The following is a 23,001-nucleotide window of genomic DNA, read 5'->3' as shown; positions in this document are numbered from 1 at the left end:
TGTATATTGCATGTTTGTGTGTGATTGTGTATGTGTGAGTGTGTATGTGTGCATTTGGTGCATTTGTGTGTATGGGTGTATTTATGTGTTTTTGTATGATTGTGTGTGTGTCTGTGTGAGTGTGTATTTGTCTGTATGGGTGTATTTATGTGATTTTGTGTGTGTGTGTGTGTGTGTGTGTGTGTGTGTGTGTGTGTGTGTGTGTGCAGTTAGTCTCACAGTCAGTGGGGTAAAAAGCCCTCCAGTAAAAACACAATGTGCTGCATCAGTGTGTAACAGAACTGAACGACTTCACTGTTGCTCCTGGTTAAACAACACACACATGCTGTGTGTGTGTGTGTGTGTGTGTGTGTGTGTGTGTGTGTGTGTGATTCTTTGTTCATGTTTATGAATACATTCTGTTTTGTTGACGATTACAGATACAGAGTCAAAAAATGGCTTGAAGACATTAAAGTGAAAAAGCTAAATTGCATGTATAATTGTTTCTGCTCAGTGTAGCTGTAAATGAACAATCACACCTTAATAGACGCGCCTGTGATTGTAACTGTGATTTAGTTACTCATCACTAAGGGGCCAGGTGTAGCCCCAAACCTGCAATATTACTGCAGTAACAACGGAGAATGTGGATAGAAAAGGTACAACACAGAAATAAAATGGCAGGCTGCTCAGAGCGCCTGTGAGCACCCAGTTTTTTGGGAAAAGAGGGAACAAGCCAGAGAGATAAAGGCACAGGCAGCACCACATGACACCAACTGGTATAGCCTGCACCTAGCTTGGACCCAAACATAGTGTCCTCTCTAAAAAAGGGCCGTCACGCCACTTTGGGGCAGGGCAAGTTCCTCGTGATGCTCTAAAGGTGCCTCGACACCAGTCATATGCCAACCGAAAACCAGATCGGACCATCACAGTTTCAGGAGAAAGCAGGTTGGCACCTGAGGAGCTGGCAAATCTGTGAGGAAGAAACCGTGATAAATAGAATCACTCCAACCTGGAGCGCATGAACAATCAACGAGGTGCCGCGACTGTCAGTTAAGAGGAACCGATACGTCAATCTCCTGCGCCTCCATGCCCCATTTGCCGCCAAATTTGGGAAGGCAGAAGGACATGATTTGTCAGATTACCTGTCAGTTTTTTTTCATGTCCTTTATCCAATATTTTCTCGACCACCTTTAATACTGGCACACCGTCTCCACCTCCACACGATGCCAGCTTCACACTGCCGTTTATTACCATGGTACACACCAGGCTCCCAGGATGCATCCTGCCTCAGGAGGAAAACACATCTGTTCCCAATGCAGCTTAAAATAATTCACACTGAGAATTACAGAAGATCTGGGTGCACAATGTTCATTTATTCATTCAAATTAACGAACTGCTTCCTCCTGGTCAGGGTCCCGCACCACCAGGAGGCAGGAATACGGCATTAAACACTGAATACACCTACTGTACATGTTATTACTCACACAGTGAACTGGTATTTAATGTTGAGACATGCCAATTTAACTCTGTAGTTTTAATTGACAGCTGGTGACTTCTCTGTGCTCATATGAACAGGATTCGTAGGTAGGTAGACCGAGCCACAAGCATCATAAAAGGAAAGCTCTGAGAGCCCTCAATCTGTCAGGATCATCACTTAAAGACATTTCCAAGCAACTTTATTAAAAGTGGAACAATAGAACAGTGGAACAGTAGAACAGTAGAACAATAGAATGGTGGAACAATAGAACAGTGGAACAGTGGAACAGTAGAACAGTGGAACAGTAGAACAGTGGAACAGTAGAACAGTGGATCAGTGGAACAGTGGAACAGTAGAACAGTGGAACAGTAGAACATTGGTACAGTGGAACAGTAGAACAGTGGAACAGTAGAACAGTAGAACAATGAAACAGTAAACAGTGGATCAATAGAACAGTGGAGCAGTGTAACAGTAGAACATTGGAACAGTGGAACAGTAGAACATTGGTACAGTGGAACAGTAGAACAGTGGAACAGTAGAACATTGGAACAGTGGAACAGTAGAACATTGGAACAGTGGAACAGTAGAACAGTGGAGCAGTAGAACAGTGGAACAGTGGAGCAGTAGAACATTGGAACAGTGGAACAGTAGAACAGTGGAGCAGTAGAACAGTAGAACAGTGGAGCAGTAGAACATTGGAACAGTGGAACAGTAGAACAGTGGAACAGTGGAGCAGTAGAACATTGGAACAGTGGAACAGTAGAACATTGGAACAGTGGAACAGTAGAACATTGGAGCAGTAGAACAGTAGAACATTGGAACAGTGGAACAGTAGAACAGTGGAACAGTAGAACATTGGAGCAGTAGAACATTGGAACAGTGGAGCAGTAGAACAGTGGAACAGTGGAGCAGTAGAACATTGGAACAGTGGAACAGTAGAACAGTGGAGCAGTAGAACAGTAGAACATTGGAACAGTAGAACATTGGAACAGTGGAACAGTAGAACAGTGGAGCAGTAGAACAGTGGAACAGTGGAGCAGTAGAACATTGGAACAGTGGAACAGTAGAACAGTGGAGCAGTAGAACAGTAGAACAGTGGAACAGTGGAGCAGTAGAACAGTGGAGCAGTAGAACAGTGGAACAGTGGAGCAGTAGAACAGTGGAACAGTGGAACAGTAGAACAGTGGAGCAGTAGAACAGTGGAACAGTGGAGCAGTAGAACAGTAGAACAGTGGAGCAGTAGAACAGTGGAACAGTGGAACAGTAGAACAGTGGAGCAGTAGAACAGTGGAACAGTGGAGCAGTAGAACAGTAGAACAGTGGAGCAGTAGAACAGTGGAACAGTGGAACAGTAGAACAGTGGAGCAGTAGAACAGTGGAACAGTGGAGCAGTGGAACAGTAGAACAGTGGAGCAGTAGAACAGTGGAGCAGTAGAACAGTGGAACAGTGGAGCAGTGGAACAGTAGAACAGTGGAGCAGTAGAACATTGGAACAGTGGAACAGTGGAGCAGTAGAACAGTGGAGCAGTAGAACAGTAGAACAGTGGAACAGTGGAACAGTGGAACAGTAGAACAGTGGAGCAGTAGAACAGTAGAACAGTGGAGCAGTAGAACAGTGGAACAGTGGTCTCTTTGCCAAGGTTGGGATCAAAACCCAAAAGTCTTCCTATGCCGTAGGACAATTTTTCTGGATGGTTACATATAATGCAGTAACCATCAGGGCTGTTGGGCTGTTGGACCCCTGAGCAAGGCCCTCGTCTTCAATGGCTTGAATTGCATTCAGTCATAATTCCTAAATGCAGCAAACGTAATGCTAAATGACGCTCTGATACAGATGCCCTTTACAGGTGTATGTAGATTTTTAACCTCGGCCGTGTGCGTTTCTGATGAATCTAAAAGGAATTACGCCCCCACCTATAGATCATCTGTCAGCTGCGGTGATCTCCTGCATCTCCTTCTTCATCTGCATTATTTAAAGAGCTCATAAACGCAGAATAAGCCCAGTCCTGCTTTTTATGCTGCAACTGATTTGTGGTTTTTGCTCCTGCCAGCTACTTTACATCCTAATAGCTGTTTGAGATGCAGAGCTGCGTGTTTCTGAGTGAATATTCTGAATACTAAATAACGTCCCGGTTAATAGGATGCACTCGGATGAAACCCGGGTTTTTGGGAGGAGGAGGCGTCGACTCGCTGGTGGTTTTATTCCCACTCTGATGTTCACATAAAACAAATACACCATGTAAAGGTTAGCTTAAAACGAATATATAAAGCACTGAAATTTACTTCTTCAGCTCAGATTAATTCATCACCTGCTGAATACTGCATTTTTAACCATGCTGTAAAATCACTCAGGTGATCATCACAATTAGTCTGACTATAGATTGGACAAGTAGCACAAATAAAAAGGACAGATTTCATGGATTTTAAAAGATTTTTTAAAGTGTCCCATTTTACAGCAGTCATTAAATTACACATAAATTAAATAACAGAATAAATGGAAGCTACAAAACACAGCACAGCTCCCTTAATGGTTGAATGTAAACCTAGAACATCCAGCGACGGTGCGAGGCTTCATGTTCTGTCCCAAATACGAAAATACTCATCCGTATTTTTCTCCCCTTTTTAGTGCGTCCAATTGCCCTATTGCGTCATGCTTCCTCTCCACCAATGCTGATCCCCGCTCTGATTGAGGAGAACGAAGCTAACCCACACCCCCCTCCGACACGTGGGCAGCATGCCGTATGCATTTTATCACTTACACTTTGACGAGTGCAGTGCAGCTCAGCGTTGTGTATGGAGAGACACACCCTGAGAGCACTCTTTTCTCATCTCTGTGCAGGCGGCAGCAATCAGCCAGCAGAGGTCGTAGTTGCACCAGTCATGGGAGAGACTCCATCCGGCTCCATCCCGCCCATATCTGAACAACAGGCCAATCGTTGTTTACGTGGCCGCTCAGCCTTAGCCGGTAGGCAGAGCTGAGATTCGATACGATGTATTCGAGATCCCAGCTCTGGTTCCAGCGTGTGTTTTTACCGCTGCGCCACCTGAGCGGCCGAATGAAAAATGTTAAATAGCTAAACACAAACCTTAAAGTTTGAATTTCACAGCAAATTGCGTATTACACGGGAAAAGGCTCATTTCACAGTCTGTGATGCGATTTTCATGGCTGTGAATTAGGTAGGGACTTAATCATGATGGTGCTGCAACACTGACTGAGTTTGCATAAAAAGATGGGACAGGTGCCAGCAAAATGCATTTACATTTACATTCAGCATTTAGCAGACGCTCTTATCCAGAGCGATTTACAGAAGTGCTTCCGTAGTAACCATTACCTTACTCTAGTTTAGGTAAACAGTACAAGAATACAAATCTGCTGAAAACCCTGTTAGAACCAAAGTTTTTTTTAAAGAGCGTTAGTAAGTGCCCCTCAGCTTAAGTGCTTAGTTAAGAGATCGTCTTTTGAAGACAGTGAGAGACTCAGATGTTCGGACAGACAGAGGAAGCTCGTTCCACCACTTGGGTGCAAGTACAGAGAAGATCCTTGATGCTCGTCTTCCTCGAGTCCTGGGTGGAGGATCAAGTCGAGCGAGACTAGTGGCTCGGAGGTTGCAGGCTTTTATTAGACCTCAAAGGTAACTTGGGGCTGGTACGTTTTTGGCTTTGTGGGCGAGCATCAGCAAACTGAATGCGTGCAGCTACAGGAAGCCAGTGAAGAGAACGCAGCAGTGGGGTGATGTGGCAGCAGTGGGGTGATGTGGCAGCAGTGGGGTGATGTGGCAGTGTTTAGATTGGTTAAAGACCAGGTGAGCAGCTGCATTTTGGATGAGTTTTAAGGGTTTAATAGTGGACATAAGAGCACCTACCAGGAGGGAGTTGCAGTCGTCCATCCGAGAGATTACAAGTGACTGGACAAGAATCTGAGTGGCTTCCATGGAGAGAAATGGACAAAACTTATTGATGTTGTAAAGGAGGAACCGGCACCATCTTGTCATGTTGACTATCCAGGACGACACCAAGGTTTGAATGCAGTACATACTTTATACATGCTTTATATCCAGAGTTCAGTATGTAGTAAGTTATGGGGGCAATTACTTTTTCACATTCGTCATTTTATTAATTCATGTCATAACCTGAAATCAATTGGTGTGGTGATTTAGGATGCAGTCGAAAAGGGGAGTGAATACTTTCTGACAGCATGGTGCCCGTACTGAAGCGAGTCTCTGTGTCTCTGTGCAGGTTGTGAAGGTGGCCGGCAGCAACATCTCTCACAAACTGCGCCTGTCCAGCGTGAAGCCGTCCGACGAGGGAACGTACGAGTGCCACGTCATCGACTTCAGCGACAGTCGGCCTCAACACCACCGCGTCCGCGCCTACCTGCAGGTGGAGCAGGACGGAGACGCCGCCGCCCCTCCTCACCAGCAGCCTCACAGACACCAAGCCGCCACTCACCACGGACACCACAAAACGGGCAGGGAGCTTCGGAAACGAGCCGCCGACGACAACACGGGCTGCACGGAGAGCTGCGCGCTCTAGGGTCTTCACCCGACGACCTGTACCGGTATACGACGCGGTCCGGCGGTTTTTCCTCACAGATACCTTCACACTAATCGGTTTCTCGGTTCAGTTCCTCCACAGATCCTAACAGATCGTGTATATTATTGTATAAAGCAAACGTAAATGTTTATCAGATCAGCCAGTGCATGCTGCAAAGTGGTTCATCCATTTCTGTTAAAGAGTGAAGGACAGATGGACAGACGGTGGACTGGTTTTGTTCATTCTGATCATGATTTTGATTTTAAATACATTCCATTACCGGCTAGTAAGGAAACTACAGTTTGTACAGAGGTGGTGAAAACAAAAGCTTAACATTAAAACATGCAAAATGCAGATTTTGTAACCACCACTTTTTATTTGTAAATAAATCAGTTCATTTTCAGTACCTGCTTCAGTTAAGCTGTAACATCCTACCTGCCCTGCAGTCCAGCGGAATCCGGTTGTTCCTGATTTTGGATCCAAACGGCACAAGGAAAACATCTGAGTGACTTTGAAAGAGGGTGAAAAGGTCGAGGACCTTTTTTTTTTTCAAATTTATCAAATGTACACCAAGAGAACCCCTACACATCTAAAGGCTCTGTAATATTGTTGATAAGATTTTGCTGTCCTGGTTTGGCTCTGCTTGTCCCTATAGGGTGAAATGTCCAAAATAATCACCGCTGTTGAGACCTGGGTTTAAGGAATCTTTACAGACCCACTTACCCTCATTTGGGCTTCGTTTATCACTTCATTGCTGCAGCAACAGTGACCACTACTGTCTGTTTGAGGCTCTCGAACAAGAAGCAAATGAATACTTAGATATAGCCTGTTTCTCTGTATGTGCTAAAAATCTGCCGCTGTTTACGATCTACTTTGATACCCACTGGTCATTATAGTTTTGATGTAATAGTATTATTAGTATTACTTACATTATTACCACCTGAACATTGTTATACTTTCGTAATAATTTTATTTGGGCGTTTAAGTGGAATAGAGGTCTGTTACGCCTGCCCACTGTGGCTGAGATCCAGGTTTGAATCTCAGTGGTGCTATCGGCAGGCCCGGAGTCTACACAGACATGATTGGCTACACCTGCGATGGATTGGCGCCCTGTTTGGGGTAATCCTACCTTACACCCAGTGTTTCCCTGTTGAACCAGACCTACTGCAACCCTGACCAGGAGAAAGAGGTAAAATATGATAAAAATGAAATAATAATTATTTTATTTATAATTTATATTATTATTATAATATTATTTATTCGTTTGTTTTAATTTATTTTTATGTTTTTAATTTGATGATTATTATTTTTATTATTTTATTTGTTTATTTATTTTATATATTTATGTTATTTTTAATCATTTATTTTGATTATTATTATTGTTATTATTAATTTGTTTATTTATTTATTTTTATATTATTTATTTCAATGTATTATTATTTTAATTTGATTTTTATTTATTTTTATATTTTTCATATTATTATTTATTTCAATTATTGTTATTATTATTATTATTATTATTTTTTAAATATTTTTTGTATTATTTTATTATCATTATTAATTTGTTTTTATAAATTTTTATATTTTTTATATAATTATTTATTTCAATTTATTATTATTATTATTATTATCATTCACCTAAAAAATAGTGGTATTAACCCCAATACATTACATTAATACATTGTATTTATTTATTTTATGTGCGTACCCGAAGAGCAGAGCTAATTACGCTCTCATGGACTCCCCTGGATTTATTTATTTGCATTGTGTGGGCTTCATTGAGTTTTCTACTTCATTCTAATTCCACTCACTTTACTGATACTGGTAATATAAACTGTACCAGCTCACACCATAACAGCACTTTTATAGTGTAGAATTAATCGTTTAATTTCATAATTCAATAACCCACATTATCCATGATAATAAAAGTCAGTGACCGGATGAACCTGGATGATTAAAATCATATAAACTGATAGATTCTGCATCTTTGCTTTAATGCTGCATTCAAGTGCTACCAAAATGACTGTAAATACAAGTTACCGCTCCGAAAAAGACTACATTCATTTATTTTGAGCTTGTGAGCAGTTATTGAGGAAAGTACAAACCCAGGTTGTGTAGACACTGGCTCATCTCTAAACGCTGGATGTATTATGTACATTTTTAAACTAGAGGAAAATGTTACAGATAGAAGAACAAATCAGGCCTGTGTTAGCCTAGCACTTGGACTCTGATCATGTAAAACAGAATACACTATACAGCTTTGATAAACGGCTCATTTCTGGATAAGATCTTTATTTAACGATTATTTGACAATGTTTTTTTCATTAGTTTTTGTAATTGATAATGTTAAACGTTATACATTTAAATATTTCTTCAGGGTGTTGGTTTCATCTTAAATGTAAGCTTTTATCAAATAAAGAACATTTAAACTAAGTTCTTGTGTTGTTTTGGGTTTTTTAGTAGCATTTTCTGCATTTTTATTAGAGATTGGTTGTTTTTAGGAATCACCAGAGCGGATCTGGTCCAAAATGTACCAAACGCCGGATCCCCTTTCTGACGCAACCCTCCTAATTTTATCCGGACTTGGGACCAGCACTGAGAGCGCACTGACAACTGCACCTCCCAGTGGAGAGGCTGCCCCCCACCCCCATACAGACGCCTGACCGGCCAACAGCACAGCTGAAGGTCGAACCCAGGAATTCCCAGATCTACCGAATACGGTTAAACTCTCTCTGGCGAGCCAGAATTTACAAATACATTTCACTTGTGCACATTTACACAAATTAAAAATGAATGAGAATTTATTAACATTTGAAAAGAACTCGGTTGGTTGCTCTGCATTCGTCTTCGCATTTCTTGTTGTGAAGAAAGTTGTGCCGCACTGAATGCTGGGATTGCCTTCAGCACTTCAGTCGGATCAATTAATACCGAATAGACGTAGTAAAGCATCTCCAGCTGCAGAGAGGGGCGGTCTGGAACACTTCATCTAGCTTCAGCACTGATTTATATAACTGTGTGTGTGTCGATACTTCATGTGTGAGCGTGCTTCTAAGCCTGCACTCGAACCTGCAGTCGAGCTGCTGATCTTCAAAATGAATCCACATTTATTCAGACTTGCATTCAGTCGGATCCACGTCTGACTTTTCACTGGAACTTGAACTACAGACCAGCTCTGACGTCTGAAGGTGTTTGTTGTGTCTAATACGAGAACATCACCAGCAGGTCCTTTAATGTGTGAACATTGTGAGGTGGACCATCCCACACTCAATCCTGGTGCCTCTCTTCCAGGGGCCTGGACGTCCACATGATCTTGGAGAAAATTCCCCTTCCATTGCTCCATTGCATTCTAGTTACAAGTGCTTTTTTATGCATTTTTCCGCTGCTGGGTTCCAAGGAGGGTGTATATTCGCCTGACACACTCCCTCTGACGTGTGCGCAGTCCACCAATCCCTTCTTATTCTTCCATACTTTGATGGATCTGCACATGATCTGAGGTGAGCTTTGCATATTGAGAGCCATGCCCCGATCTCTGCGCTCCTCTACTTTCTGTACAGGAGTCCTGAGCAACCAAGGTCCTTAAACCCACACCCTAGTCCGGTCTTTCCCACATAGCAGACTGGAGGCCAATAATGTCTACTAGAGGGCACCCTAGAGGGTCCTAGAACATGCAGACAGGTTAATTGAAGATATTGAATTCCCTAAACTGTTGCCCCAAGGTTTAAACTGCCCAGGAATAAGGAACCCTGTTTTAGTCCTTGTCCCATTTTCTACAGACACACAACCAATCATGTGCCTTTGTTGGCACCCGGCTGGCTGACAGCTCGAAAGCTCACGAGCTCAGCACTGGTAGGTTAGAGTGTTTCACCGCTGCGCCACCCGAGTGCCATCGTTAGCATTTTTCTGTTTTCCTTTCATCTTTTTATCCAGCGAGTGAAATCAGAAACACGGTTCAACCTCACGATCCCGTAACAATTCACGCTAATCAGATGCTCGACTGGCGCCAGCACCTGCTTAATCACCTTTTTTTTTCTCCTCTTTGTGTCCCTGCCGCTGCTTTTATCACCATTAATGGCGGTTAATCAGTCAAATGGCGGCCGTGCCACCAAGCTGAACCCGTGTAATGAAGCTAGCGCGCTTGCTTATCAGTCACACTCGAGAGGAAATTGCATTACTCCTCGCCGCGCCGCTAACTCGCCGGCCGGCCGCCCCTTTATGAGTAATGGTCCAGTCGCCGGATTTGGCAGCAGGATAAATAGCAACAGATAACGTGCTAGCACGCTAACACAAAGTGCACCAGGCAGGCTGCTTTTCCTGAGGCTAAAACATGCATTAAGATGTCAGGCAGAGATGCCGCAGAGGCCACACGTACGCCAAGAAGCATCACCAAACACAACGGGTACCAGCGCTTCAACCGGATACGTACGACGTGAGCTAGCAGGTCATCAGCATGAGGAATTAGCATCATATTAGCATTAAATTGTTTTGGTTGAGAGTTAAGGGCCTTGCTCAGGGGCCCAACAGTGGCTCGAGCCAGCCAACTTCCAACTGCTAGTCCAGCACTTTGACCGCTGAGCCATCACTGCCCTCAGACATTTACATTGATGTCGTTCAGTGGACGCTTTTATCCAAAGCGACTTACAACTGTGATTAAATACAACTAAGGGCCTCGCTCAGGGGCCCGACAGAGGCAACTAGACAGTGTTGGGGCTTAAATGAGCAACCTATTGTGTGCTAGTCCAGCATTTCAACTACTAATTTCCACCTGTACTAAATAAAAGGACCACGGTGGTTCAACTGGTAGCACTGCTGCCTCACAGCAAGAAGGTCCTGGGTTTGATCCCCAGGCGGGGTGGTCCGGGTTTTTTCTGTGTGGAGTTTGCATGTTCTCCCCGTGTCCGTGTGGGGAGAACCAGTAACTACCTGCCCTGTCATGGATGTAACCAAAGTGTGTAAAACATGATGTTAAAATCATAATTAATAAATAAATAAAAGGTCAAATTAAGTTGGAACAAATTTATGGTTATTAAAATATTATCATAAAAAAGTGGTCAGATAAACAAAAGCACAATATTTAGCTTCTATTACACATTAACACCCTCTCTCTTCTCTAAATATATCTGTACACAATCATTTTATATAATAACATTGTTAACTAGCTGTGCAACACCGATCCGCTTCATCTTTGTGTCTTTTTTGGCTATTAAACGTCCAGAATCGTCTAATCGCAGCTTCCCATCACATCATCAATCGTTGGTCCCGCTGCAGGTTAGCTGAATTCCTCGAGCAGTTTGAGGACGTTGTGTGTGTATTCGTTCCTCGCTCGGTTCATTCCGCTCAGCTGGACGGGGAGCAGGAGCGTGTGAGGGGGGTCGTAGGTCACGGGGCAGTACAGCTCGTTCAGGGCGAACCAGCACGCGTCCGGGTCCAAGTGCATCAGGCTTCGGAACACGCTGAGGAACAACAGAAGAAGGTACGTGAACGCGGGTGAACGTGTGTGTGTGGTTTAACCACAGTGTAATAAAGCAGTACCAGTTAATACAAACAATACCAACAATGATTAAAAATACACTCTATGGACGCCCTATAGCGCACCATCGCTGGGGTTCTGAACCCCCCGAGTATGAATCTCGGCTCTGCTACCGGTCGGCTGGGCGCCCCCTACAGGGCACAATTGGCAGTGCCTGCAGCAGACAAAACTGGCCACTAGTCTGCTGTGTGGGAAAGACCGGACTAATAAGTGGGTGGGGACTTCAAACACCAAGTGAGGACCCTGGTTAGCAGCAGAGGCGCTACAGTGAATAGGGACAGGAACAGGTAGCCTAGTGGGTAGGGCTTTGGGTTATCAACTGAAAGGTTGAGAGTTGGGCCCTTGAGCAAGGCCCTTAACCCTCTCTGCTCCAGGGGCGCCATACTGATCCTGATGACTGACCCCAGCTTCCAAACAAGCTGGGATACGCGAAGGAAGAATTTCATTGTACTGTACACGTGTATCTGTATACATGACAAATAAAGACATTCTATTCTATGGACGGATAAGAAGGGGTTAAGGGACTGCGCACGCATCAGAGGGGGTGTGGGGCAGGCGAATATACCCCCCTCAGACACCACTGGGATCCCCAGCAGTGGAAAACTAATTGGCTACGCTAAAAATTGGGATAAAATGCATTAAGAAAATAAAAATACACTATATGGTCAAAATTATGTGGACACCGCTTAATTACTGAGTTAAACCCAAAAGTCTAGCCCCACAAGAAGCCGCTCCTGGTCATTCGTGTCCGACACAAGTCCTGCAGCCCGTCTGCACGGCAGATTGTGATGATTCGCGATGGTTGGTGTAGGTGACGCCTCAGAATCTGCACGCCTGCAGCCTTTTGTTTTACAAAGCAAATGAGTGTTGATTAAGCTTGATGAAGTCGTTCCCCAGGCATAAGCCCCGTTTCTCTTTCAATATCCAATTTAATTTAGCCGACAAATTAAACTGTCGCAAAACGTTATGCAGAGCGGCTGCGCCTCTATCAGCTTTGTTTAGGAGAATAATCAGCGGTAAGTAAATAAAGCTGGCAGTAAATAATATCAGGAAGATATCTGACGTCTGTTTTATTCGGCTGATGCTCACGGGACGACGGAGACGCTCAAACTTCCTGGAGTAAATTAGCTATTGTTAGTCTGCTGTTCTATTAAAGCCTTTAAATAAAAGCCAGAACTACATACACTACACGGCCAAAAGTATGTGGACACCTGACCATGAGCTTGTTGGACGTCCCATTTAAAAACAAATGCTATTAAAACCGAGTGACCTCTGTGTGATCTTTCAGCTTCAACAACAGTCGCTTTTCTGACTAGGCTTCTCACAAGATTGATATTTTGAACCATGTCTGTGGGGATTTGTGCCCGTTTAGTCAAAATAGCAGATTTGTATGGCTGGGCACTGATGTGATGTTGGTCATGAAAGCCTCAACCGATGCTCCAGTTACATTACATTTACATTTTCGGCACTTAACAGACGCCTTTATCCAAAGTGACTTACATTACAGTTACAGTATACAGTCTGAGCAATTGAGAGTTAAGGGTCTTGCTCAAGGGCCCAACAGCAGCAACTTGGCAGTAGTGGGGCTTGAACCTGTTGAAGCTGTTGTGATTCCCATAATGCACTGTGACAGTGGACCAGTGTATGTGTGAGAAGTTGTTTACCTGAGGCAAGCTTCCTGTAATCTGATTGGCTGTCTGCAGCTTAGGTAGGGAAGACAGGCCTCAATGATGTGGTCCAGATCTGAGTCGACTAAAAACACACACACACACACACACACACACACACACACACACACACACACACACACACATTAATGTACACATTACAGAAATACTACTGGAACAGGTTACATATTTATATATGCTCAAGGGCCCCACAGTGACAACCTGGCAGTGGACGGGCTTGAACCAGTGACCTTTTGATTACTAGTGCAGTACTTTAATCACTAGGCTACAACTGCCCTGAGTGGTGGGTCCAGTACCACCCAAAACCCTGGACACTAACCTATTCATTCTCATACTTACACCTAGAAGGAATTTCAAGAACCCAAATCATGTATTTGGGAGGCGGACGGAAACCAAATTACCTAAAAGAAACCCAAAAGGACACAGGAGGTGAAAACCAAATTCACCACAGACACTGAGTGGGTGTGAGGTTAGAACCCTGGTCCCCAAGACCAATGACGCTGTGTATGCTCTTACTTTACCAGCAGTCGCACCTACACTATATGGCCTATAGAATTTAGACACCTGACCATGGTCTTGCTGGACATCCAATTTCAGAGTGACCTCTGTGTGATGTCAGCTAGAACTGCAGCCACTCTTCTGAGAAGGCTTCTTTGACGTACGTCTGTGGGAATTTGTGCTCATTCAAAAACACACAAACAAGCATTTGTATGGCTGGGCACTGATGTTGGTCACTGAGCTTTTCTTCATGTCTGTATAGAGCTGCTTTGTGCACAGGGGCACAGTCAGGCTGGAACAGGAAAACGCCTTCCCTAAACTGTTGCTGCAAATGTTGAAGCATCTAATTTTGTTTATATAATTGATTTATTAGACCTGTTAGTGATTGATGTGGCTAAAATATGTGGATTCTAGCATTAGAAGGGGTGTCCTAATACTTTTGTCCATACAGTGTATTCAGGCTCGTCAGGGACAGTTTAACCATTTTCGGTACACGGAGGGAGACGTTAGTTGGCGTGCTAGCGGGTTGTGGCGCCTCAGCTCGTCAGTTTGAATGGTCTGAGGCTAACTGTGTTAACTCAGTAAGCTAAAACTGCAGTGACGTAAGTCGTGTGTCTAAATAACCTGCCTTATAAGTTAATGTCTTATTTGAATCCTCTCTACTGAGGCAGCTGATCACGTAGGCAGTAGGCAGCAAGGCAGCTCACCAGGTTTTCAGACAGACCCCAGGAGTTGCTGTTGCAGTGCCAGTTAGGTTAATACCCATCAGGCTTCCCCTCCATTATACACGGCAGGTCTGTGGTGCGGCCGATACTCGAACACACACTCACCGTTTCTGAGCCTGTCCCCCTGGTGAATAGTGAACCTGATTGGAAGCATAAACTGTGCTGCGATTATTGAAGTGTGTGAGAGGAATGTCTCAGTGGAGATCAATCTAATTAATCTGTCACATTAATAACAATGGTGCTAATCACCGGTCAAATTTAATTACAGATCGTCCCGTTCTGATTCATCAGGCCGGCGCCTATTATTACGTTTTCATATCGAGATAATGACCTTTTATTTCTCTCGGTCGTGATGATCATTCAGATTTGAGTAAAACGTGGAGGATTATAACGGACACTATAGGGCCAAAAGTATTTGGACGCCTGACCATGAGCTTGTCGGACGTCCTATTTCAAAAACATGCTGTTAAATTAAAGTCACAAGACTTTGATGTTTGTTTGTTTATTAGAATTTTAACGTCATGTTTTACACTTTGGTTACATTCATGACCGGGCAGGTAATTACTGCTTACACAAGATTAATATCAAACACAGTCTTGGACAATTTTGTATCTCCAGTTCACCTCACTTGCACGTCTTTGGACTGTGGGAGGAAACCGGAGCTCCCGGAGGAAACCCACGCAGACACGGGGAGAACATGCAAACTCCGCACAGAAAGCACTCAGACCGCCAGACCTGGGGATCGAACCCAGGACCCTCTTGCTGTGAGGTGACAGTGCTACCCACCGAGCCACCCTAAGACTTTGATGTTTGTCTGTGGGAATTTGTGCCCATTTAGTCATAAGATTAGTTGTATGGCTCAGTTGATGTTCCAGAGCTGTTCAGTGGGGTTGAGGTCAGCTTATAATTTCCTTTATATGACTGATTTATTACACCTGTTAGTAATTGTTGTGGCTGAAATATGAGAATTTGATTTCATTTAAAGGGGTGTATCCTTATATTTGTCCTTATTGTCTAACTAGACACCTTCTTTATACCAGCATGGGTCCTTAAAGTCGAAAAAAAAAGTCCTGTGGTGGATTGGCGGTCGTGTCCAGGGTGTCCTGGGTGAAGCATTAACAAATTAATAAACGAATTGTTACTCTTGCTTTGTGATTCTATTATATGAAGCACTGGGCTGAGCTAATACTGTGAACACACACACACACACACACACACACACACAAGCCTTGCTTTTCCAAGCCTCCCACACACTTCTGGTCCTGCTCATTTCAACCCTCTCATTACGGCGTGTGTTAGCACCTTCCCGCCTTTCCCTCAGCTAAACAAAGCGCTAAAACAGAGCTGGTGTCTCTAGAGGTCAGAAGTAAAACTTCATTAAGGACCGTGCCGGTAAACAACTGGTACAGGCGCATCCACACACCCCCACCTTCTGACTGCAGGCCTTTTCTAACCAGCCGTCCTATAATAAACCTTCTGATCTCCTCATCTCCTGCCGCTTATCTCACATTCTTTCTGACGCATCAGTCAGATACGGAGCTGCTGCTCGGCCCCTGGGTTGGCGCTCGTGGGTTGGCGCTCGACTCGCCCGGAGACAGCCTGGCACGTTTCAGACTGGCACACATTGAGATGCACAGTCAGTGTTTACTGCAGCTCTGAAAGGTTCGGTTCAGGGATGGTGCGAGCCTGCCTCCTAGTGGAGGGATGCCGTCAGTGCAGCTTAAAGTAAGGGTCTGTACAGTTTTAGGACATGAATACTGATAAGCCGAAACATTATGACCACCACAGTTTTGATGACATTTCAAAGGATTTACTGAGTTTCGTCCAAACAAGCAGCTGCTGATCTGGGATCAGTGTGTTTACACCCAAAAACTGACCTAAATCTAACCTAAACCTTTTGATCCCGGTGTCTCATTATGTCTTTTTCATGGGTGTTCGGATGTGCAGTGGTAAAAAAAAAGCTAACCCACCAGTGCTGAGATCCGGGTTTTAATATTCCAGTGCCATCGGCCGGTCAGGCAACAGCCTAGCCGTGGAGAGGTGCACTTGTGGAGAAGTGCGCTCTCAGTGCCAGTCCCAAGCCCGGAATAAATAAAAGGGGTTTACGTCAGTCGCTTATATCAGTATTCATTAAAAATATGTTTATAATGGTACAGCAGTTGATTACTACAAGAAGGTTCTGGGCGATCCGGGTCCTTTCTGTGTGGAGTTTGCATGTTCTCCCCGTGTCTGCGTGGGTTTCCTCCGGGTGCTCCGGTTTCCTCCCACAATCCAAAGACATGCAGGTGAGGTGAACTGGAGATACTAATTTGTCCATGACTCTGTTTGACAAATTTTATTATCTAACATTTAAGATTTTGTCTAGAGAGGAGAGAATGAGTACTTACCCAAATCCAGTCGTACACACAAGGGTCCGAGACCCTGCAGCACTGCCAGCTGCAGTTTGTATGCCAGCGTGTGTGTGTACAGGGGGCCGGAGCGGGCGCTGGTCTCAGCCTGGCGCGACAGGGACGAGGTGAGCCGTGGCAGGACCTCCTTGGACACCCGTTTCCTCAGGAAATCACCACACGTCTCACCCAGCACACACAAAACCTGCAGATGTGAGACATGCAGATGTTATACCTGCTGCCTGGACTGTGTGGCAAAAATATGTAGACACTCTTCCTAATTATTGAGCTCAAGTGTTTTAGCCACAGACATTGATAAATAGTGTGTAAAGTCAATTTAATTAAATACATAATTGCTTACAACTTTGTGGCAACAGTTTGGGGAAGGAAAACTACACGTATAGCCTCAGTTCACACACGCACATACATACAGACAGCAGTTCCTACCCTGAAAGCTCGGGGTATGGCCAGCGGGTCGTCATTGGTGAGGCGCTGGAGCAGTGCAGGCCAGCAGCGGTGCACCATGGGTAACAGTTCATTTTCCACCTCACTTAATACCAACACACACAGCTCTACGATATCCAGCACCTGCAATCAACAAGCACACACAATGATCTTCAGAGCTATTCATTTTACTGCTATTACTTAGTAAATCTCCCAGCATGCCACTCTGAATAAAAAATGTACATAATTCAGTAGGTGGTGATTTACCTTCAGCCGTACTGCCAGACTGGGCTGCGAGAGCAGGTGGACGCAGCGCTCCATCACATCTTTAGTAAGAGACGCGTGCAAAGGCAGTTCTGGTTTCACATCAGGACCTTCGTCCTCCTCCACTTCGCCTTGAGGAGCTGCAGCTGGACGAACATCTGGAAATAACAGAGGAAAATGAATCAAGGTTTACATTTTCAGGCATGCAGTACCACTCCTGTACAGGCAGGTGTCGCTGTTTACATTTATGTGATACATTATTGGTTTAATAAAGAAGCGGAATACACAATGCTCTTCTAATTATTGAATTCATGTGTTTCAGCCACAACAATCACTAACAAGTGTAATAAATCAGTTATATAAAGGAAATTATATGCCTCCAGGTTTACAGCAACAGTTTAGGGAAGGTCCTTAAAGTAAAGAAACTCCAGTGTCCTGCACAGAGTTCTGACCTCAGCACCACTGAACAGCTTTGGAATGAACTGGAACATCAACTGAGGATTTACTAATCAACGTCACATTAATGCCCAGCCATACAAATGCTCTTTTGACAGAATGGGCACAAATTCCAACAGACATACTTGTGAGAAGCCTTCTCAGAGGAGTGGCTGTTATTCTAGCTCATGGTCAGGTGTCCAGATACTTTTGGCCATAACCGAAGCCTGGACAATACACACAGCACTACCTAGATGTCTAAAAACATTCAAACCTTCATCACTGGGATCGTCCTCCTCAGCACCGATGCCCTCAGCGAGGTCCTTCTGTCTCCTGTAGTCCAGCAGGAACTGTTGCAGGTTAGGAGGTGCAGGATTGTTGGTGTGTGACGTGACTCTGGAAGACTCGCTGTGTTCTCCAGTGCTGCTGGGAAACCACCTTACTGCAGTGAAAGATGAGAAAGTGTGTGTGATGTTTCTATACACACGTCATGTACACACACCGAGCATTTTTATAAGGTACAGCCAGCTGGGGCGCACATTCATTCATTGTCTGTTTTACCGGGTGAAAGGCATGAAACACCCTGGCAAGGTCACCAGTCCATCACAGGGCAAACACACACACACACACACACACACACACACACAACCTTTGGACTGTGGGAGGAAACCAGAGCTCCTGGAGGAAACCCACAGACACAGGGAGAACATACAAATTCCACACAGAAAGGACCTCGACCGTTCCACCTAGGAATCAAACCCAGGATCTGTCCTGCTGTTAGGCGAGAGTGCTACCCACCGAATTTACATATACAGACGTACAGTACAGCGAAATTCTTTCTTCGTAAGAGCGCAGGGTCATGCATCATACGGCGCCCCTGGAGCAGAGAGAGTTAAGGGCCTTGCTCAAGGGCCCAACAGTGGTAAAGTTTGGATTCGAACTCTCAACCTTTAAGTTGATAGCCCAAAGCTCTACCCACTAAGCTACCACTGTCCCATTGACCCCCATTGACAAGAGGATGGGTGGTGGACTTTTCTCAGCACTACACTGACATTAACAAGGTGCTGACATGGTAGTGTGTGTTGTTCTGGTGTGTGTGTGTATCAGGTGCAGCAGTGTTGTTGGGATTTTTAAACCCCTCAATGCCGATGCTGAGGGGAGCCTAGCGCGCCAACCGAAAATATAAAGCCAGCAGCACCCTGTGATCGGAAAGTGCAAGCAGGGTATGTGTTCCTAACAACACTGCTGTACCTAATAAAGCGCCCATTGAGTAAAACAAGTGTCTGGGTGCCAGTAGGGGGAAGAAACATGCACCATGCACCATGCACCATGAAGGGGGGCGGCAGGTATAATTTAGGGACAAAAAGGGTCTAAAACAGAGTAAGACATACCTAGTGCCTTCATCAATGAATGGAGAACTGAACAGAACTGCAGGGATCTCTGCTCGTAGCTCAGATCCAGTGCCGTCAGCACATCCTGAACCACGTCGGCTACCAGGGGAAGCAGATCGGCGTCTGAATGGGTGAACATGACAGCGAGGACGCGCGGGGCGTGAGGATGGGTGCCGAGTCTGCCCAGGTTCAGAGAGACGTCGTTCAGCAGGTAGTCCGCGTTGCTTATGACCAGGTCCTTGGGTGAGCCGTAATCGCAAGCCACACAAAGGTTGCGCATGGTGCTGAGGGCTGATTGGCTGACCAGTAATGATGCATCTCCTGCTTTTTCCAGCACTGGGTACAGAGAGGTCATCAGAAGTGGACAGAAGTCGGTGCCCAGAGCCAATGCGAACGAGCCAATTCCTTCTAGCTGGATACAGATTTGCCAGATGTTGCTGTTCAGCTGATGGAGCGTCGGAGCTTTGAGACCAGTATTGGAGGTCGGAACCAGTTGTAGGCTGCTCCCATTACAGCTGCTTAAAAAGGACGGGACTGAAGACGGGCGTGTCTCTTGCTGTTCTTCATGTGCGTCCTCTACCAGGGTGGGAAGATGCCAGTTATTCAGGCTAATGTATTCCTCAATGATGGACGTGATGGCACATTTGAGGTCTTCCTGACTCACCCCAGAAGGCGTATCAGCGTTATCTGCTGAACCGTCTGTGATCGATTCATCTCTGTTCGTGCCAATTCCTGCCGCCCCTGTAATGACCTCGTTGAGGACCAAAGCAGCTTGTTTACGATAAATCGATGACTCCTTGTAGAGCTCCAGAAAGTGGTCCACTAAGAGGTAGAGGTTACCATAACGACCCAGCATCCGGCAAATCTGCTTCAGCGCTGAGAAGATCTTCTCGTCTGTAAAATATAGGAAGTATTTTCTCTGCTTCTGTACGTCGTACGCATCCGGTCCCAGGTTTGCCAAGGGTGCACAACTCCTTTCCTCAACGATTCTCACATCTGTGACGTCCAACTCCAAAACCTGCATCAGCGCTTTGGAGATGCGGTGCAAGTGGGCGGCTGATGTGAGTACAAAGTTCACCTGAGGACCCAAAATCTTCAGGTACCCCAGGAAGACATTAATGATAAACAGCTTACGTTTGTCGTCGGTCGTTCTCATGAGTCGAGGTAAGGAAGTCGTCAGGCTGTGCAAGTTCTCTGACAGGACATCTGCTAGAGCCTGACCTCCTATAGCTTGGTTTCTTCTAGATACCTCACCCAAAACTGCATCGCACCTCCGTTTAACCCGAGGTTCTTCATCGTTAACAGCCCCGACCAAGGATTCTAACAATGGGCCGGTGCATTCAGGTAGAGACCTGCTGCAGTGGGTGAGAAGGTGGTCCGAAAGGTTTACTAGTTCGAGTCTCACTCGCCAGTGTTGGTGAGCAGAGGTGTACGAGATGACCTTCTGCAAGGCCAGGACGAGCCGTTCGGAGGTGGACTTCCTCCAGGAGTCGGTTCTTTTTACCACCAGTTGTACAACTCTTCCAAGCTCAGGTGACTCCACAGTCTCTGTGGCAGCGTTCTGAAGCTGATCGTCAGCCATCACCAGGCCGACTGTGGTGTACCAAACCCTCATTGCTTTCACTGTAACTGCATGGCCTTGTCTCACATCCCCACTAATTACATGGCTCAGGGAACGAATAATTCCAGGCAGGAATGAGGCCAGAGTCCTACCTAGCACGGGTCTTTCTTCTTCCTCCGGCTCCACATGTGTTCGGTCACACTCGCACCGCAGGAACAGAGACAGAAGGCACTGCAGAGCTGCCCCCTGCACCCCTCGGTCTTTCTCTCGTTCTGCAAGAGCCAGAAAGAGGGACACGGCGGCTCCCAGTCCAGGTAGCATCGCAGGCTCGTACAGCTTGAACACCACATCGCCGTACGCAGAATGCAAAAGGGCATCTACGCATCTCAGCACCGCCAACTTCAGCTCCTCGGAGACTAGAGCCGGCTTTCCGGGGTCAGTCGGAGAGCAAACACATAGACACAGTTCAGAAAACAGATCACGTAAAGATTCCCAACTCTGAACACAAGTCTTCTCCAGGACATACGTGATAGCCTCCATGACAGCCTGGACGACTCCATCTCTCTTGGTCCCAGGGGTCTTGAGGACAAAACGCAAGGGGAACAGGACATAGTCCTGAAGCAGCTGGAGAGCTCCATCACTAATGTCGTGTAGGTTGCTGCTCAGAGCCTTTATGTTAGACAGCGTAGGTTCTTTAGTCAGCAGAACACAGGAGGGCCTCAGGTAAGCAAAGGCGATCTTCGGGTCATCGATCTGATGGTCAGCCATTCTCCATTAGTGAACAGATCTCCCCAACCTGTGCAATCATAAGGACATTTCTAGATTAGCTTTACCACTGACATCCTGGCATTGTGTAATTTACTCCTTCAGCATGTACATAATGAGAAATCAAGTTAAACCAATATTTTTCACCAATCTGTCTGGTTCAAGGGCCCAGCAGTCATAGTATGACAGTAGTCCTACTACAAGCCATTAAATTATACCAAATCTGTCCTTCCCTCCCTTAGACACAGCCAGTTGTGCCTGTAAAGCACCTGACCAGACGCTATTACAAATGTAAACTACAACAGCAGACCATGTTTTTCACCTACAACTATAAGATCATAGCATTCTAACCATTCACAAGGGAGTCTACCATGTTTTCATTTGTGAGCAGTGATGACTGTCCTTGACAAGCCAAGAATTACCACAAGCAAGGAAATTACAGATTAGCTTTACCTCTGACAACCTGGCATTATGTAATTTACTCCTTCAGCATGTACATGGAGAAATATCAAGGTAAACCTTCTCACAAATTTGTCTGGTTTAAGGGCCCAGCAGTCATAGTATGACAGTGGTCATACTACAAGCCATGGAATGATACCCCATCTGGCCTTCCCTCCCTTAGACACAGCCAGTTGTGCCTGTGAAGCACCTGACCAGACGCTATTACAAATGTAAACTACAACAGCAGACCATGTTTTTCACTCACGACTATAAGATCATATCATTTTAACCATTAGCAGGGGATCTGTCTGGTTCAAGGGCCCAGCAGTCCTAGCATGGCATTGGTCAAACTACAAGCCATGAAAAGATACCCCATCTGGCCTTCCCTCCTTTAGACACAGCCAGTTGTGCCACAAATGTGAACTACAACAGCAGACCATGTTTTTTACCCACAACTATAAGATCATAGCATTCTAACCTTTGGCAAAGGAGTCTACCATGTTTTTATTTGTGAGCAGTAATGACTGTGGTCAAGTAAAGAGCTGTCGTCTATCCTATAACTGTCAGGAGGAATGTAAACAAGCCAGCCCAGCTTAGTTTTATGATTCACGTGTTTTAATTACAGTGTTTTGTTTGTGTCCTTCAGTTATTTCCAGTTTATTTGTAATAGTAAGAACAATTAAGTGTTAATAAGTGCACCTTCATGCTTACCAGTCAAACTCTTATAACAGGTTGGGTTAAACTATTCCTGAATAAGATATTCAATGCTGAATAGCTGCATTAGATGCAAACACGACTAATATTTAACTAAGAAAAGAAAGAACATGTAAAAGGTTTGATTTTACCTTTAGTACGCATGTCTATGCACCCATCATGAGGCGAGCTG

General features: G+C 45.1%; 2 protein-coding genes across 2 annotated transcripts in view; one reads left to right on the top strand and one right to left on the bottom strand.

Moving 5' to 3' along the window:
* Positions 1–6,866, top strand: part of LOC134333629 (V-set and transmembrane domain-containing protein 2-like protein) — a 40,082-nt gene extending 33,216 nt beyond the window's left edge. The window contains exon 4 of the mRNA XM_063015708.1: positions 5,693–6,866. Within this exon, the coding sequence (XP_062871778.1) occupies positions 5,693–5,989 (297 nt within the window). The 3' untranslated portion in view covers positions 5,990–6,866. The remainder of the gene's footprint in view (positions 1–5,692) is intronic.
* A 4,131-nt stretch (positions 6,867–10,997) lies between these two features.
* Positions 10,998–21,677, bottom strand: tti1 (TELO2 interacting protein 1). The gene is made up of 7 exons (XM_063015268.1): positions 19,349–21,677; positions 18,232–18,399; positions 17,526–17,680; positions 17,262–17,402; positions 16,815–17,019; positions 13,181–13,268; positions 10,998–11,439 (listed from the first exon to the last, which is right to left on the bottom strand). Exons 1-7 carry the CDS (start codon positions 21,675–21,677, stop codon positions 11,256–11,258), a joined length of 3,270 nt encoding a protein of 1,089 aa, XP_062871338.1. The 3' UTR covers positions 10,998–11,255.
* Between the last annotated feature and the right edge of the window lie 1,324 nt (positions 21,678–23,001).

Source organism: Trichomycterus rosablanca, chromosome 19 (genome assembly GCF_030014385.1).
Source record: "Trichomycterus rosablanca isolate fTriRos1 chromosome 19, fTriRos1.hap1, whole genome shotgun sequence".
Lineage (NCBI taxonomy): Eukaryota > Metazoa > Chordata > Actinopteri > Siluriformes > Trichomycteridae > Trichomycterus > Trichomycterus rosablanca.
The sequence above is the reverse complement of the archived record's forward strand: the minus strand, read 5'-3'. Positions and strand labels throughout refer to the sequence as shown.